Raw genomic sequence first — 18,877 nt, forward strand, 5'->3', positions numbered from 1 at the left:
AATGTAAAGGAGTAGGACTAAAAACTCTTGAGAATGCTATTTTAGGTAATAGTGATAATGGTGATATGTATTAGTTACTGTGCGCAGTGCTTTATATATATTATCACATTCGGTCTTAGGGATTATCATCCTCATTATTCAGTTGAAGAAACATAATTTTAGAGAAATTAACTTGCCTAGGGCTACACAGTAGGGGACAGAGCTAGACTCCCAACACAGTGTCTGTCTGCCTCTTACAAGTTCTGTTTTTTATCAACTGTTGTATATTATACCAGGATCTCATGTGTACTTTTAAAAAATTTTTTTAATAAAAAAAATTTTTTTTAATGTTTATTCATTTTTGAAAGACAGAGAGAGACAGAGCACAAGCAGAGTGGGGCGGAGAGAGAGGGGGACACAGAATCCGAAACACGCTCCGGGCTCTGAGCTGTCAGCACAGAGCCTAACGTGGGGCTCGAACTCCCGAACCGCGAGATCATGACCTGAGTCAAAGTCGGACGCTCAACTGACTGAGCCACCCAGGCCCCCTTATGTGTACTTTAACATAGATTTATTTTGCCAAGAACATAAACAATGATCTTCTACTGTTTATTAGAACAGTTATTTCAGATTGATTCTGCAGATGAGAATATTCTCATTCCTTGCAGATGAGAGTTTTCTGCTAAACCATCATACATTGCTTAGAGGAGTGTAAATTGCCATAGATTTTCTGAAAGGAAATGTGGCAATAAATGCTGAAAATCCTGAAATGTCTGGATATCTTTTACTCTAACGTTGCCACTTCTAGAAATATTTCCTCATGCAATAATTGAGCAAATGCACACTGATGTATATTACATGATACACAATGTGGCATAATTTGATAGAGAAGTAATTGAGAAACTATTTAAACGCCGAAGCATAGGAGATTGGTTAAATTGATTATGAATAATGGAATTATTCATTTAAAAATTATGTATAGTGGACTCTGTAGCTACTAAGAAAGATGGCTTAGTTATTATTGACATAAATTGTATATAATATATTGTTCAGATGGTAAAAGTAGTTTGAAAACTATATAAAAATATATTTATAGTTCACTGGTATGTTGTAGAAGTATAGAGAAAAATGAGGAGATTCGTACATTAAATAGTTGACAGTGGTTATCTCTGAGTAGTGAGGCTGCGGGGGAATTTCTATTTGCTTTGTTTGGCTGTATTAGATTTTTAATTTGAAAAGTTAAAAAACATAATAGCGACTGTGAACCACAAGAAGGGCTGGCGTAGCTTGTAATTGATATTAAAACTCAGTTTTCTAAGCCCTGTCAGTTTTAGTGTTACAGACTTTTTATGGTTTTTGATACTATGCTCAGTGAAGTACAATTTGAAATTAATTATAATCTGTTTGTTGCAGCTTGTATATGAATTTTTCATACGATTTTTGGAAAGCCAAGAATTCCAACCCAGCATTGCCAAAAAATACATAGATCAGAAATTTGTATTACAGGTAAGCACATTTTTGTGGTTGCCCGAATTTGTCATTCAATTGCTAGCACTTTATCTTATTTTCTCTTGATTGTTAAAAAATCTTTCAATGACAGTTATATCACCTTTTAAACAAATGTATTCTGTATATATGTTAGTTCCCATTATTACCTGTTAAAAGTGACAAGTACCTGTTTAATTTATTATTTAATTTATTGCTGGACATTAATTACATTTTAAACAACAAGGAATGCTAATGCCTAACTCCCTGCAGTTTTCTTGCTTAAAATTTAATTATAAAGGAATTTCGTGAATATAACTCTGGTTTGTGTGAAACTTTATGTAGCTTGAAAACTCCTATTTGCATAAGGGTTCTTAAAGAACCATTGCTTAGGTCTGTTAAAAGTGAATAAGCATGGCCTAGAGCAGAAATAACCTTCAATAAATAATCAAAGTCAGATACTGGTGAGCTTTCGCAGTAGGAAATAGCACAGCCTGACAATTTAAAATTCCCATAAAGGGATTAACTCTCACCTCTCTGTTTGGAACTTCTCAGGGTATGTATTCTTCCTGACTTGCCACTTTACATTTTATAACTATAGATCACATCTTCCTTCTTACGTGGGACTCGGGAATGTTCATGACATTGAATTTTTAGGTAACGTGTTCTTGCTCCTGTTGTTGACCTTCCTCTCTAAAAATGGGTACTTGAGCCAACTGGTGTATGGACTGGTGTAGCTCCTTTCTGAATGATTAATGAGCACCAGGGGAAAAAAAGAATTAGTATCTATCTCCTAGTGAGCCAGTAAGCAGAATTTAAAATTGAAAACATTATTTTAGCAAGCAGTTGATCTTCTGTGCCTTTCCTGGAGAAAGGTTGATCACCTTTGTGATGACCTCATTTCCCCTCCTTAATTAAATTAATACATTTAGAATTCTGGATATATTGGGTTGAGAGGCTTTGGAAAAGTGAGGTTTGAGTTAGAGACGGAGAGGTAGGTAAATAGGTGGATACATGGAGCATTCATTGGTTGGGCAGATAGGTAGACTGATCCAGATTCTTCTACCAAGGAAGCAAAATGCATTTGAGACAAAAAAGCAACGCGTAATCAGTCTGTGGTGTTTTGTACTGGAAGGTCCTTGCATTTATATAGCACTGTACAATTGTCAGAGCATCTTTACATGCATCGTTTAATTTAGTCTGTACAACAGTCTAGAATAGACACAGCTAAATTTTAGTCCCATTTTACAGATGAAATACACTGAGGTTTGGAAGATTATCAAGTTTCCCCAGGCAGTTTCCTGTTCTGGTTTTCTGTCCATTATGCCATGATGCCTCCTTGTGATTCCCCTCACTATAACTTGGAATGACTGCAGGGCAGGAGTAGTCCTCACTTGTCAACACTAACGAAATATTAAGGTTTCCTTATGTTTATGGTAAGTTAAAGTACCCAAGAGGATCAGATAGTGAAGCCCGTGTTCAGTTGACATGGAAATAGTACACCAAAAGCTTGCATGGCCCAGCTCAGTGTGTTCTTCATGGTAGATGGGTACTGATGATAATGAAGCTCATTAGATGAAAACATCAGAGAAACCCAGACTTGAAGGGATGTTTTGCATGTCTGTTCTAGCTCTTCCCCCAGTGAATTAGTCTCCTTTGGGACCCTGAAAAGGGGTGACTCCCATTTATTCTTTTTTAGTGAAGGAGGACCATATACTTGGGCAGATTATTCTGTTTTTGTTAGAAAGTTCTTTTTTTCTTGACCCTCCCTATACCGTGTACCCTCTGGCCTTATTTCCCCAGAATAGTCCTTTATTACTCACTGGCTCAGACACAACAGTTCAGGTCTTAGACCACAGCGTTTGTGTTTACCTCTTGGCTCTTTTTCCCTAGAACAGCAGTTGTAACTCAAATGCTTCTAGGCTCATTTATGGCAAGTATGGTGGCCAGGTGTCAGATAATAGGAGGTAGACAGAGTTCTACTAAAGGGAGCTTTGGCTACCCCTCTTCTTTCAGTTATTGGTAGACTTTTTTTTTTTTCTTTTCTTCCCTCGAGAGAAACAGAAATCCAGATTATTTGTGAAGTTTTCTCATAGTTCTAAACTCCTGCTCAGGATGAACTATGCCCATCCGCCTTCTGGATCCAGCGAGCCACTGTCCGTATGGTCTCTGTTCTAGACTTTGTCTTTAGTTCTGTGGACCCTGTCTCATTTGTCAGTTTTGGAAGGCTTCTGTCTCTGTCAGGACATAGTGCCCTGAGCCTTGTCAGTCCAGCACAGCTTAGAATTGGGTTCTCCGCGGGTGCCAGGTTTCTTAAAGGGGAAGAAGTCTCATTAGCTCTTCCTGCTGTTCCATGGCACTGTTAACTTGTGTTAACATAAGTTGTGTTAACTTGTGGTCTTTAACTGATTTCTAATTTAGCTTTATGCATAATGTAAAGCCATGTTTTCTCTTGTTCTCGTTCGTTGTACGATTTGCTGTAGGATTTGACATGTATTTCTGCAGAATATCATTTCGCCCCAGACTTTTGAAGTCTTTCTGTATCTTGAGCCTGTCATCCACCGCATTCATCGTGCCTTCCATCTCGATCACATCTGCGACTTTCTTAACTGTGCTAGTAGCTATTGGCTTCATCTCAGGTCATTGACTGAAGAAGTTGTGAAAACAGCCAGCACTGATGATAGAGGCCTTTGGCATGCCTTTAGCGACTTCCCTTTATTTAGCACAGATTCATTAATCAACAGTCTTTGAATTCCATCCTTAAACCCGTTAGAAATTTACTCTAGAATGTCATCATCCTTCTTTCATTTTAAAATTTTGTTCATAAGGAGAGTGTAGAGACTTTGTCAGATGCCAGAGTGAAAGCCAGGACTGTGTGCTTACAGCATCCCCCTCATTTATGGGCCATGAGACTTTATCATAAAAAGGAATGCCATTCATCTGCCATGGGACATTAGTGAACTTCTAGGGGCTCCTGCTCCTTATTGGTAATGATACCCTCAGTACTTAACAAACCATGCGATTGATCATCTGTCTCCCGAGTTTTTGCAGAGACGAGAAACTGAGTATACATAGTGAAGTCCATGTACTAATGCTTTGTTTTCAGCCCTTGCCTCATTTCTACAACTTTTGCCTCCTTTACCTTCCCTCTGCTGGGTCTGTTGATGAACTCAACCTTCACATGAGGGCTCACCGCAGTTCCTGAATCAGTCAGCAAAGGGACAGGCAGAGTGTTGGCAAAATCAATAACACCACCGAGTGGTGCTTGAATGTAATCCTGTGACTAAGCAGAGCATTAACTGTCATGTTGGGGATAAGCTCTGGGTGCCAATTAGCTGCCATTTTCCAGAACACCCGTTCGTTCTTGTTGCTAACCTGCAAAGCGGGCCTCCTGCCTCTTTTCATACCCCTTAGTCTGCTGATGACTTACCCGGGATCCTAGCACCTTGCAGGAGTGGGGTCTCAGTCCCCAGTGTGATTCTCCTGAGCTCCCTTCCTGGGTTGTTTGTTTCTGACTTGGGACCTGCTTGGCCTTTTGGAGCTTAAGGCATCGTGCTGAGATTACGCCCTGCCCCTACACGCCCTCCTTTTCCTCCCGCCGCCATGCCTCAAGTATCCTGGAGCTGGCAGCTCCTTCATTTGTGTACCATGTAGTTCGCTCATTCGTTATTTACACCCCCTCTTCCCCCTGCTTGTATCTCTCCCCACAGCCTCCCGTGGCGCCACCTAGTCCTGGCGTGTTTTGTACCTAAGCCTGGTCTTCTTATGACACGGGAACCCTCCTACCTTTCTCTTTTGCAAATCAGGATGACATTTACCGCATTCCTTTTCTTGGAGCAGATGTTTTATTCTCTGTAGATTCTCAAAGGATCTCAGAAGGGATTTTTGGTCATCTCAACTTAAAACTTTTTTATTGAGTTAGGCATAATGTATCCTAGCCATGAGATTTCAACCTATTTTCTATAGCAGCTAGCTGTATTCTTCACAGTCTATTTTGATTCTTGTTTCTCCTGTCAGTAAAGACACAAGCAAAATTAAGAATTGAGCTATTTTAACATAAGGTAGTGGAAAGAAAGTTAGCAAGCTGTGTATTTGCAGCCTGACTCCCCTGTGTACTCTAAGTAGTAGATTATTGGGCTAAAATATGCACCGTGGGGTAAGAAGGAACTGCATTAAAATGGGCTTTTCTGCCTTACTTGGCAGTGTGGTCTTCAGCCAGTTAATACACTTGCTGTCCGAGCTTGAGTCTCCTCATTTGCAACATGAGGTAACAGAAAAAATGAGATTTAAGTACATAGGATGTATACCCAAACTGACAATTGTTACATATGCTTGATTGAGTTGGCACTATGGATACAAATATAGGCTCCCTCCCTTCAGTTGTAAGCATGTACTGGAAAACTCCGGGCAGATTTTTTTTTACTCTTCTGAACCTCAGTGTTGTCTTCTCTAAATGGCTGTAATGTGGACCTCTCTTACAACAAATTATAACAAGTAGGCTTGTTATGATGATAAAATGGTATGACTTATAAAAACTGCAGATAATCATGCATGGATTATAGTAGCCGCTCATTAAATACAAATTCCTCTTTTTATACCTCCCTCATATTATATTGTTTACCCACATTAGTAGTCTTATTTTTTTTATTCCAATATTAATTTTAAAACCTCCACCTTTTGGGGGCACCTGGGTGGCTTGGTCAGTTAAGCATCTGACTCTTGATCTCAACTATGGTCTTGATCTCACAGTTCATGAGATCAAGCCGTGCATTGGGCTCTGTTCTGGGTGTGAAGCCTACTTAAAATAAATAAATAAATAAATAAATAAATAAATAAATAAATAAATAAATAAATAAATAAAATCTCCACCTTTCGAAATGAAATTTAAAAGTTTATGTGAGCGGTGCCTGGGTGGCTCAGTTGCTTAAGTATCCAGCTCTTAATTTCAGTTCAGATCGTGATCTCACAGTTCGCAAGATCAAGCTCCGTGTTGGGCTCTGCACTGATTGCAAGGAGCCTGTTTGGGATTCTCTCTCCCTCCCTCCCTGCCTCCCTCCCTCTCGCTCTCTCTGTCTCTCCCCCCCCCCCCAACTTGTTCACAAGTGTGTGTGGATGCTCACTCTTGTTCAAAATAAATAGACATTTTTTTTTTTTAAAGTTTATGTAAAACTTACAAGAAATTTTTGCAAAGAAGCCTTGAACAAATGACATATTCCTAGATGGGAAACTTGCCATCATAAGGATATCCATAGAATCTCCAAGTTAATATACACATTTAGTGCAATTCTAATTACAATTTCAGGGGTGCCTGGGTGGCTCGGTCAGTTAAGTGTCCGACTTTGGCTCAGGTCATGATCTTGCGGTTTGTGAGTTCAAGCCCCGCATCGGGCTCTGCGCTGACAGCCCAGAGCCTGGATCCCGCTTCAGATTCTGTGTCTCCCTCTCTCTCTGTTCCTCCCCCACTCGCACTCTGTCTTGCTGTGTCTCAGAAATAAAGAAAGAATAAAAAAAAATTTTTTTTAGTAGTTTATTTGAAAATTTCAAAGTTCATGAAATAAATTTTTGAAATAGAAAACTAAAGATCCTTTGCCTATTAGATATTTATTCATAACCATGAATGTACTATATTAAAACTATAAAGGCACATGAATTAAAACAGTGTGGCATGGGTACAGGAGACTGGAACTTAGCAGAGGCTTGAGTGGAAAACATAAACCATAAATAATGTACCAATGCATTGGTAAAAATCCTCCGGAGAGGAAAGCTGGGAGGATTCTGTTGGCTTAAATTTTATCCACTGAGCAATTCCATGAGAAATAGTCAGGTGTGTACACAAAGATATATGTACAAGCATGGGGAATGCATCATTGTTAATATAAATTGGAAACAGTTTAAATGTTCCTCAGTAGGGTGTTGGTTGAATAGACTGTGGACATTCATATAATGGGATATTCATCATTTTGTAGAAAGAATGAGATAGAGCTACACAAGATCTGTTTTGAAGTGAAACATGCATATTATGGAACAGTATGATGTTTTTGAATTTGAGTCTCGTATTTTAGGGAAAAGGAATATTTGTATATGCACTTAAAGTTTTGGAAGGCAAACTGTTATTAATTGCCTGGTAGAATGTGATTAAGTGTGAAGAACGTTACTTTCTGATTTTTTGTATTTCTCTAGTTTTTACATTTTAAAAAATGAACATGTATGTTATCAGCAGTGATTATAATTACGTTAGTAATTTTTAAATTTTATTTAATAAAATTATAAATAAGGTATTTACTAAGTCTCACTTTGTTGCGTTGCATTTTTCATCAACCTCAGCTGACTCTGTGCATTAGCCTTCGTAAGACTGTTTTTGTAAGACTACACCATTCATTTATACTTAACATTTGTTTTCATCACTTGTATGTGTCCTTTTAAAATCTGACGCTCAGTGGAAAACTTCCAGTGTTGCCCCAAGAACCTTTCTCAACGCTACTCAGTTTTCTTCCTCATCAGGAAGCAGTATAGATAAGAGGTGAAGTGGATAGACTGGTTTGAATTCAGGCTCTGCCATTTTTTAGTGCATGACCTTGGGCAAGTTATATAACTGTGTTGCCTCCGTTTCCTCATCTGGAAAGTAGATGCAAAATATCCACAGCATAATTGTAGTTTTGTTGAGAGGTGGTTGTGGAGATTTATGAAGTGAATACATGCACAGGCACTTAGAACAGTTCCTGACAACACTAAGAATCTTCTTTCATCATATTTTCTAGAATAGCCTCAGTCCGTGAAGTCACATGGTATTTGTCTGTCAACATCTTAACCCCCATGTTATGAATTTTTTTTTTGAAATTCAACTTTTACCTTTATAAAAGTCAAAAAAAAAAAAAAGAAAAAACCCTTTGGACTCTGGCTATTGAGATTTTTTTCAGGTGTTAAATGTGGTCTCTCCTGTCCTTGGATTCATTTCACCAACTGATTTCTTCCAGTGTTAGAAGTGAATGTGTATTAGTGCCAGGAGCATAGACTTTTAATAGGTGAGAAGAAGCAGAGGTGCCTGGGTGGCTCAGTCGGTTAGGCGTCTGACTCTTGATTTCGGCTCAGGTCGTGATCTCACGGTGTATGGGATCAAGCCCCACATTGGGTTCTGTGCTGATAGCGTGGAACCTGCTTGAGATTCTCTCTCTCTCTCTCTCTCTCTCTCTCTCTCTCTCTCTGTCTCTTCCCTTCTCCTCCTCATGCTCTCTCTCTCTCTCAAAACAAATATATAAACTTAAAAAAAAAAATAGGTGAGAAGCAAAGATAGGACAACTAAATATTTATTGAGGCCAGACAAGTGGTACAGAATGAAGTAGTCTGAGTGTGACAGGAAGGAGTGATGGAGACAGCAGTGACCTCAAGAGGTCAAGAGAACCCAGAAATCCAGATTTTTGTACGGGCCAGACAGAACTCTCTGTAACTTGTACCTTTGAAGGGTTTGCTGTTTTTTATTTAAGAATGGTATGACTGAGTGGCTTGCTTAAATTTCACTGTAATTTTTATTAAATCTAGATTTACATAACCTTTAGCATTTCTTATATACTTAATCTAAGTCTTTATAAAAGAAAGCTGTCAGATTGATCTAGAGAGTCACTTGATTGCATAGTACACTTGTGTGTCTATGGTCATGTTGATTTTAGACTTAGCAACTGCCTTGTAGAGCTACAGGTGTGCAGGCTGACTTTGGCTTATGGAACACACATGTCTATTCCCAATAAAGATAATTTTCATCTGTGTTAGGACAGTTGGGAAAGTGGTTTCTTTATGATCTCTCCTTCCACCACCTGATCAAAAAATGAGTTGCCAAACCTTGAATTATTTCGTTGGGTGTATTATCGTGGCAAGAGTTTAGTAGCATATTTCTAAAGACTGCTTTCAACCACTCTGCAAATCTGAAAAGCAGTCAGTGGTTGCTAAGAGACATACTGTTCAAGTGTCCCCGTAAACATATGTACTGCTGGAGATTGCAACTTAGTAATTTGTATTTCACATTTGCAGTTACATTTAAGCTGAAAGGTGCGATAATTACCATGCAAATTATGCAAATCATTTACCCTGTCCTTAAAAGTGACGTTTCGTTATTGTGTTTTAAAAACTCAAGACAAATTGGACGTGACACACAGCAACCTGTTAAAAACTTTTAAGTTTTAAACGAAATAAATTTCATGAGGCCTTGAACGTCAGCTCTGATACAAAGAGCTATTTTCCAAACAAGTTCCTTGAATATGCCAAAATGTTTACATTCTCTCTCAGAGGCTGTAGCATATAAAGCTTTAGAGAATTTATTTCTATCAGGAATTTTATCAGGTAGCCATTACCGATGAACGGTAAACTACCTCTTCACCTCATCCCCTCCAGTGCAACCTGTAACTTAAGAACCTTGGGAAAGGGCTTTCCTGCCCGGACTCCTGCATTCAGAGCCAGCTTTCTGGTTGTGCAGCTTGGGCGATGACATGGGCCCCAGGCTGAGAAGGGCCCTGCTCTTGGTTTAATGCTTTGCCATTGTGGTCTTGAAATTCTTAATGGTTTTTAATTTTTTTTAATGTTTAATTTCTATTTTTGAGAAAGAGAGAGAGAGAGAGAGAGCGAGAGACAGCGTGAGCAAGGAGGGGCAGAGAGAATCTGAAGAAGGCTCCTGGCTCTGAACTGTCAGCACAGTGCCCTGACACTGGGCTCGAACTCACGAGACGCGAGATCATGACCTGAACCGAAGTCGGTTGCTTAGCCCACTGAGCCACCCAGGCGCCCCAGAAATTCCTACTAGTTTTTGAACAAGGAGCCCCACATTCTCATTTTGCATTGGGCTCCACAAATTATGTGGCTAGTCCCTGCCTGCATCATTATGTAGAGCAACAGCTCTTTCTTGAAGTGCTGACCAAATTGATTGTCTTAAGATTTTAAATTGCAAGGTTTTGTTGAGGGAGAAAACAATGGACTTCTCTAGTATGTGGGAAGAATAGAAATTAGGAAGAAAATAAAAGCATATGACTTGACAGAGTTGTTCGTGTTTGTGTGACTTCCACCTTTGAAATATACTGAGTTTCCATCAGAGTCTTGAAGTCAGAATTGCTAGAAGCTTACAGCGTGCAGCCTTTCCACCCCTTGTCCCCACCGTGCTTTCAGTGGTGCCCCCGGATGAGCTCATTTCATACGTTGGTCCTCTTGAGTTGTTCTCATTCATTGGAGTCAGGCTGCTGTTGGCTCTTGTTGCTTGGTTCTGGGCTGTTTTCTCCACGTGCATTACCCGGTCACGGTAAAGGTGTTCAGGAGATACCATTTTTCAGGTTGTAGAATAGCTAAAGTTAAAAGCAAAGCCAGAAATTTGGAGACCTGATTTTAATTTGGATGAAAACATTTAGAATACCAATTACATTGATTGTTCACTTGAGCATTTCTGATATTCTTTACATTTAATATTTCTTTACATGGAATGGAGGGCAGGGTAGTTGCTTCTTTATCCTAGTAGAGGGCAGTTGGACGTTTTGTTTCAAACCTTTTGCCCTGAATTTTGAAAAAATAGTTTTAATTAACAAAGTAATGCCTATTAAGTAATTCAAATGTATTTATATGATTTATAAAGAAAAATAACACTCTTCTGACTCATCCTTCCCCAACCCAGAGTCTCAATCCCTAGAGGAAACCACATTCAAGTCTTCTAGCAGTTTACATGTATTTCCTTGTATGATTTCCATTTCTCTAAATTGCATTCTTAATGCTGCTGTTCCTTGATTTTTTAAAATCTTTTCCTACTGTATATCTTTATATGTCTCCCTCTCTATCTCTTCCTTTATATCTCAACAATGTAGTTGTGTCACAAAATTTAATGAAATTGTAGTGTTTGCATTAGTGTACGTGTTGTTCTCAGCCAAGGCACATGTTATGCTATAATTGTGTTTCTTCTCCTGTAGAGCTTTTTTTTTTTTTTTTAACCCCCTGGAATTAATAGTTGCCTTATTTTTCACATGCTTGCTTTTCTGGGTATTGGTTACTAGTTCATCCCTCCGTTCTTCTCTGAGTGCAGTGTACAGCTTTTCTCAGTCTGGCCCACACATTGGCTAGTCTGTAGTTCCATTGTTTTCCCTGAAGGTCTCCTTCCCAGAGCTGGAGCTCTGGGCATCTTGCTCTGGTTGGCACTGGTGGCTTCCTCTAGGCTGTATCCACCGTAGTTATCCTGGGATTTCGCTTTGCCACTCTTCTGCACTATGCTTCTGCACTCTTTGCTTGCTTATCTCCCTCTCTTTGATTTTGGCAGAATACATCTTCTAGATGCTTCCTAAGAAGGTATGAATGGGTTGTAAGTTTTCGAGACCTGCTTCTCTGAACATGTCTTTATTCTACCCACACACTTGATTGACATTTTGGCTAGGGATAGCTTTATGGGTTAGAACTCATATTCTCTCAGATGTTTTAGGGAGTTCTAGATTGTCTTCTACTTCCAGTATTGGTATTGAGAAGACCTGTGCCAACTGGGACTCCTTATCCTTTATAGTGACCTATTTTCTCTCTCTGCTTTTGAGATCTTTTCTTTGTCCCCCGTGTCCACATGATTCAAACTGATGTGCTTTGCTGTAGGTCTTTGTTTATTAATTGTGCAGAGAACATACTGGCCCTTAGCGGTATCGAAACTCATGTCCCCTTTTCCTGGAAAATTGCATTGAATTCTTTCTTAGATAATTTCATGTGCTTTGTTTTTGTGTCTGTGTGTCTGTTCTCTGTGCCTGTTTGGAACGTGTTGGACCTTCCAGATGGATCCTCTAGTTACCTTCTTTCTTCTATATACTATCTTCTTCTATACTTTCAGGATAGATTTGCTCATTGTAATGTTCCAGTTCTTCTGAAAGTTTTATTTCTGTTACATCTTGAATTTCCAGAAGTTCTTTTTATTTTCTGAATATCCATGTGTAGTTGCTCTGTTTTGTTTCAGGGATCCAATAGGTTTGTTTATTTCTGGGGATAAGTTCTTTTTTGCAGGTTTTTTTTTTTTTTTTTTTTTTTGGTTTGTTTCTTTGCTTGCATTGTGGCTCTTTCCTCTGATGTCTTTATGATTGTTTGTTTTGGTCTCTTTGTGTTAGAATGCTGGTGATCCTTGGCTTCATAGTTACATGTTAGTCATCAGAGAGGCTTCTTAGAACCATTGAAGAGCCTTCTTAGAGCGCGCATGTGTGTGTGTGAGCACGCGTGTGTGCATGCATGCACACAAATGGGAGACACTTAGCACATTGGGCAGAGACCTTGCTCTTTCAATGACAAACCCTCAAATATCTGTATCAACAGGTGTTTCCTCTTGAGGCTGTCAAGAGGCTGAGGCTGAGGTCCCTCAAAAGGGACCTTCCTATCTCCTACCTCATCCAGGATTTTGAGGGCTTAGGCAAAGGGACCGGCAGAAGTCTCATGCTTCAGCATGCTGACTGTTATTTAATCCCCCCCCCTTTTTTTTTTTAATTTTTCACTTAGCTGTGTACAGTGTCTTGAAGATGAGAGACTTGGGTGCTTATTCTCTCCAGATTTTGATTGTAAATCTTTAGTCCACTGCTTGGGACACGGATCTGGGAGGTCTTGTTACTCTTTCGACAAACTTTCAACCAGCCCTCCTGTTTTTAGCTCCCCACACCCTTGCAATCAAATATATCTGGTGTCTTCAGTTCTTAAGCCTTTTAAGGGTTCTCTAGTGTGAACTGGCTTGCTTCTTGTTGGCTCCCTTCCTTGCTGGCAGGATGGAAAAACACTTAGCAGAGTGGAGAAAGAGGAAACCTAAGATAGTTACCCCTTGCCATCCACTTTCCATCTTTGAAAAATGTGTAAATTTGTCTCATCTGCTCTCCATTCCTCTTTGCCCCGTGGGTTTCTTCCATTTTTATTCTTTTATTCTAATCTCAGGGGGGACTCAGGAGAGAGTTTCAGTCTCCCATGTCTGATTGGGAGACCCTAACTGCCTTTTTCATTTTGCCCTTTTCATGTCCCTGGAGATTTATGATTAGGTTCAAAGGAGGGTTCTTTGGCTAAATCACTCCCCAGTTCATCCCTGTTTGTGAGCTTCAGGAAAGCTGGCTTTGTAAACTAGGAGTCAGCATGTTGACAGGTCTATCTTTGCTCTGTAGTCACCTTGGAAACTCTCCAGCTTTTCTCTGACAACAAGTTGCCTGCTATATTGTAGGGAGTGCAGTTCACTAGGCATTTACAGATGCTGGATGAGATTTCTCGTTGCTTTTTTGTGGGCCGTGTCTATATGACTAAGCACAAGTGTGTCATTTTGTTTTGGAAAGCAGAGCTCATCCCTCTCCTCCTTTTCTCAACTTGTGTGTTGTTATACTTTTTCTTTTGTCTTTTATATCATGAACTCACCAAAAATGTGTTCTATAGAGCTGCAAAAAAGTAATTTATATAATGTAATTTGTCTTTCTTTCTCATAGGACATCATATATGATGATACTATTTGTGGCTTTGTAAATGACTTAAGTTAGATGCCTGGTAATGCATGGTTTTTTGAGTGCCTAATGAAAACACAAGTTAAATAATTTTTGCTTAATTATATTTTCATTAAACTCTTAAGATTAATAGTGCCTAAGCATAGTTGATTCAGGTTTTGCTAACAGTACACCCCCTCAAACCTTCTCTTATGTTGGTTGCAAATTACCCATTAAACCCTTTTATAACACCTAAAAATAGAAACCAGATTAAAAAGTAGAACTTAAAAGGTTAATTATTTCCATTAACAAGGAGTAGGATGAGTAGGTTAGAGATCTTATGTCATTTTGTGTGTGTGGTAGATAAGAGATACTGGGCCCCTGGGACCTTTTCGCTTATGGGGCCACATACCTTTCCTTCTTAGAGTGTTCCCTGTGGAAGTGTTTAGTCGACTTGCTCGTTGCTTTCCCTGTGGGCTCCCAAGTTTTTCACTAGTGTGTGTGTGTGTACAGTAACAAGGACAGTTCTTGGCATGTGCGGACATTGATTGATTGGTTGATGGACTGCATGGCTGACGGGGCAGAGAGACGGCAGCTGTCTTAACAGCTTCTATTCTGATGGGCTGCTGGTGAAGGTATGTGCTGTTGAGCCTGCCATGAACGCTCTCCCTCCACTTCAGCCTTCTCATTTCTTCATGGATCTGTCTGGATGTCACTTCCTCCAGAAGCCTTCCCTACCACTCCACTTCTCCCCAGTAGAGTGGATTTGTCTGCTGTGTGTTCATATAGCATCCTAAACCACTTATGCTGCCTGTTCACCGGTATCGCTCGTTTAGACTTGGCTTTGTGAAAGCTGATTGTGTCTGTCTTGCTCACCGTTGTATCTCTGACACCTTGCCCAGTGGCTGGCTCTGAATAGGCAGACATATTTATTTGAGGTACTTGATTTTTGAGTGGACAGACAGGTGGACGGATAGATAGATGGATGACATTGTGTAGCCAAAAATTGCATTTCTGTCCCTGCCCAATTTTGAAGATTCTCCTTCAGTTTGTACTTCCTGCCGTTATTTGAAGGGCCATTCTTTGTCTGTAATTGTGTCTTTGTTCAACGAAAAGCACCAAGCAAAAGCAGATAATTTATTTGATTACTGCCCACTGAGTTATTCTTCTGCTGTCAGCCTCATGTCTTAATCACCTGAAATCATGCTTACGTGTGTCTTGATAGCTTTTTTGGTAATTAGTGTAGTCTGTGTTCATTTGTATACTGTCAGTATGCTCTTGAAATGTTTTGCTGTAAAGTCAACTTTAGTATAAACTGTGAGTCTTGTTTTATTGCGATGATAATGAATGTATGAGGAACTCTGTAAAATTCAAACCAGTCTTCAAGTTTGTTCTTCAGCTGGAGGAACCTGTCCACTGTCATTTAAAAAAAAAAAAAAGAAAGAAAAAGAAAAGCTTTATTGAAATATAATTCACATACCATAAAATCCACCCTTTTAAAAAAGTTTCCAACTTAGTGTTGTTTAGTATATTCACCAAGTTGTGTATGCGTGACTGCTATATAATCACAGAACGTGTTTTAGCATCCCTCAAAGAAACGCCATACTCCTTAGTGGACATTCTTCATTCTGCTTTCTGTCTCTGTGGATTTGCCTGCTCCTACAGTATGTGGCCCGTGTGTTTGGCTTCTTTCACTTAGAATGATGTTTCAGAGGCTCCTCCGTGTGGTATCAGTACTTCATTCCTTTTTGTGGGCTGAATAATAGTCCATTGTAGCACATTTTGCTCATCCGTGCATTAGTTGATGGCCATTAGGGTTGTTTCCACTTTGCGCTATTGTGAATCATGCCGCTGTGAACGTTCATGTACAGGTTTTGTTGTTGACATAAGTTGATATCTTATCAGGATTCAGTTACTGACTGTAGATTACAAGTGAGTGGAAGTTCAAAGAATGTCATCCATGTATAATAAACATACAGAAATCATAAATGTTCACCTCAGTGAGTGTTTACAAAGTGAGTACACCTGTGTAACAAGAACCAAGCTCTACAAAGAGAACACTGCCAGGATCACTGGGGGCTTTTAGATGTTGGCTTTGGTTTAGGTTGATTCATTTACCTGCATGCTCGGGTAGAGCTGAAGGCTTATCCTAACTGTATGTTTGGAACATGAGCTCAGTAGGTAGTTTGTTATAGGAGTGCGGCAGCTGAAATCACAGACTCTAGGGCATCGGTTGTTTGGTTTCAAACCCCAGCTTTGCCATTTATTAGTGTGAGACCGAGGGCAAGTTGCCCAACGATCTCTGAGCCCCAATTTCCTCATCTGTAAAATGGGGATAACACTACTTTATAGGAAGGATTAACATAAGTAGATTGCTTAGAAAGTTGCATGATAATCGTGCTAAGTGCAGTATGTGTGTTACCTCTTACTGTTGTTATGATGATTATTATTGTGTTTATCTCTTCATTAGAATGTAAGCCCCTTGTCTGACTGATTTATCTTTGTATTTCCAAAGACTAGCATTGTGCCTGGCCCATAATAAACTTTTGAGGAAGGAAAGGAGGGAGGGATTTTAAATCATGAGTGGCAGAACTCCTAAATCCTTTCCTGAAACCACTTCTGACTTCTACTCTGTCTTTCATTTACAACAGCTTTTGGAGCTATTTGACAGCGAAGACCCTCGGGAACGGGACTACTTAAAAACAGTCTTACACAGAATTTATGGCAAATTTCTTGGTCTTAGAGCATTTATCCGAAAACAGATTAACAATATTTTTCTAAGGTAAGTGAAGGGTGGGGGGGAGGACGAGTAAAATTGGTGGTTTCATAGAAGTGTTAAGTAAACATCAAATATTGAACATCATGTACTGACTTTATTCTTTCTTTCCTTTTTAAAAAAGGTTTGTTTATGAAACAGAACACTTCAATGGTGTAGCCGAACTGCTGGAAATATTAGGAAGGTAAGCACGTTTTTAGCTAATTGCTAATCTCAGGTGAATAACATTTTGCAAATTAGATTCAAGTGGCACAGGGCAACTCTGACCTAGATCTCTTGCTGTATGTACATCGGGTACTCTAATTTGTGCCTTAGCCTATTTCCCAGCTGACCCTACAAGACGTGATTTCTTGTTCCCCCTTGTTCCACAATTAGGCATTCCTAATTCTACCAGAATGACTGAAAGAGCTAACAGTTTGTTCATTGCTACAGAGACAGTACATCTGATTGCAGCCAGGCCAGTTACTCCCAAACACCTTATTCTTTCTTGTTAGTTTCTGGGCTACCTGTCCTTTGCCGTATCTTTTGACCACAAGTTCAGATAAATTGGAAGGATTGCCTTTTTCACAGGAGCCATGTACCCAGGTGTAGTTCTTGAACAGCTGCTGCCTGGACGAGTGGAATGAATTGGAAAGAGACAGCTGTTGTGTAGGTTTCTACACACAAGGGAGGTTAATGTAACTGGACAATGTGATTACTTAGTCTCTCCCCCTAATAGGAGGAGAAAAAGAAGGTGGAGTCCCATGGTTTTTTCTGTGATTTCCCCAGGCTGGGCTCTATATCTGTGGTATTCTTGGTCTGAGAAGAAATTCCAGGAATGATGTCTACAAACGGAAAGGGTCATAAGTGAGCAGTTTTAGGGGGAAGGAAAAATAAAGAGTCTTTGATCGAACAGCTTTCTGTTGCTCAGAATCATTTACTCGGTTTAAGAGCATGAGAGCCCATGCCAGGAGATCATCAGCAAATTTTCTTTAATTTCCTTCCTGCTTAAATGTGCTCTTTGAAGTAACTGGGAAATCTTGGATGCCGCTGGGGTGGGGTTTAGGTTGTTCTGGACCCAACAGAAACTGATTCCGATTTAACCTGGTCCTTCCATGAACAGGTGGTCTCGGTTTAGCTGGTTGTGATCACGCTGCTAATTCATGTTTCTTTTTTCTTTTTCCTAGTATTATCAATGGCTTTGCTTTACCTCTTAAGGCAGAACACAAACAGTTTCTGGTGAAAGTGTTGATCCCTTTACACACTGTCAGGAGCCTATCACTCTTCCATGCCCAGGTAGAATTTTATGCAAGTTCTTTTGGAAGCAAAATTAAAAGTTTATAAACTCAGTGTTTCTTTGATATTGATATTTCCTTACATAAACAAACAAACAAACAAACAAACTCGTTCAAGTATAAAATACTTCCCAAGGAAAATTAAAATGTGTGTTAATGTTTTCTATGCATAAGGGAATCATGGGAGTATTTTTCAAGAGGGAGGAACATCTATTCCGCCATCTCATTTTACAGAGAACTTTAATGACTTGACTAGTGCACAAAATTATATATTGAACATAGAATAAAATATGTGTGTTTTCCAGATTTAGATCTCTGGACTTGTAATCATTTTTGAGTGTTCTGGAATATTTGATCTCATCCTCATTTGCATCAGCCTGTCACTTGCTCTCTGCCCCCTCTCTTGGTTAATTCACTATTTCCTTCTCACTTTCTCCAGGCAAATAAGCACACTCCCAAGTAAACAAATCAATCAGTACTTTCACATCTTTTTATTTTTAGCCTCTATGACTTTAAAAAGCATCCTCTGTCTTGTCCCAAGTCTGGTTTCCATGCTAACACTGCCTTGCGTGGTACGTGTGTCCCTAGGGGACAGATAAATGATGTAGTGGCATTTTAATTTTAGTATTCCAAACCAATGGGAATGTTTTGAGTTTGCATAAAAATGTCACACATTTTTCTGAGCAGTGTTCCTCTTTAAATGTGAAATTCTGTGTTTCGAGGAAAAATTAGTCCATATGTTTCCAATTTCGAACACCATCAAAATGTTGTTTCGCAAGGGTGGATTTCTTGTCCAAAAATCTTTACGAGCCCTTTTACAAATCTTGCCTCTGGTTTTTGAAATCACATTTCATGATCATGTAAAAGAATTCTTACCTAGTTGGGCTAGCATCAGATGTAAAACTTCACATTTCTCCCGGTTCTAACTGTGGCAG

General features: G+C 39.4%; 1 protein-coding gene across 3 annotated transcripts in view; it reads left to right on the forward strand.

Annotated features, from left to right (window-relative positions):
• The window catches only part of PPP2R5E (protein phosphatase 2 regulatory subunit B'epsilon), a 151,003-nt gene that overhangs the window by 112,562 nt on the left and 19,564 nt on the right, over positions 1 to 18,877 (forward strand). For all 3 annotated transcript variants that reach the window (XM_086709587.1, XM_086709589.1, XM_086709588.1), the window contains exons 5-8: positions 1,393 to 1,485; positions 16,544 to 16,674; positions 16,793 to 16,852; positions 17,835 to 17,943. In XM_086709587.1, coding sequence (XP_086565713.1) covers positions 1,393 to 1,485; positions 16,544 to 16,674; positions 16,793 to 16,852; positions 17,835 to 17,943 — 393 coding nt within the window. The remainder of the gene's footprint in view (positions 1 to 1,392; positions 1,486 to 16,543; positions 16,675 to 16,792; positions 16,853 to 17,834; positions 17,944 to 18,877) is intronic.

This window comes from Puma concolor, chromosome B3 (assembly GCF_028749965.1).
Source record: "Puma concolor isolate L17-30 chromosome B3, mPumCon1.1.hap2, whole genome shotgun sequence".
Taxonomy (NCBI): domain Eukaryota; kingdom Metazoa; phylum Chordata; class Mammalia; order Carnivora; family Felidae; genus Puma; species Puma concolor.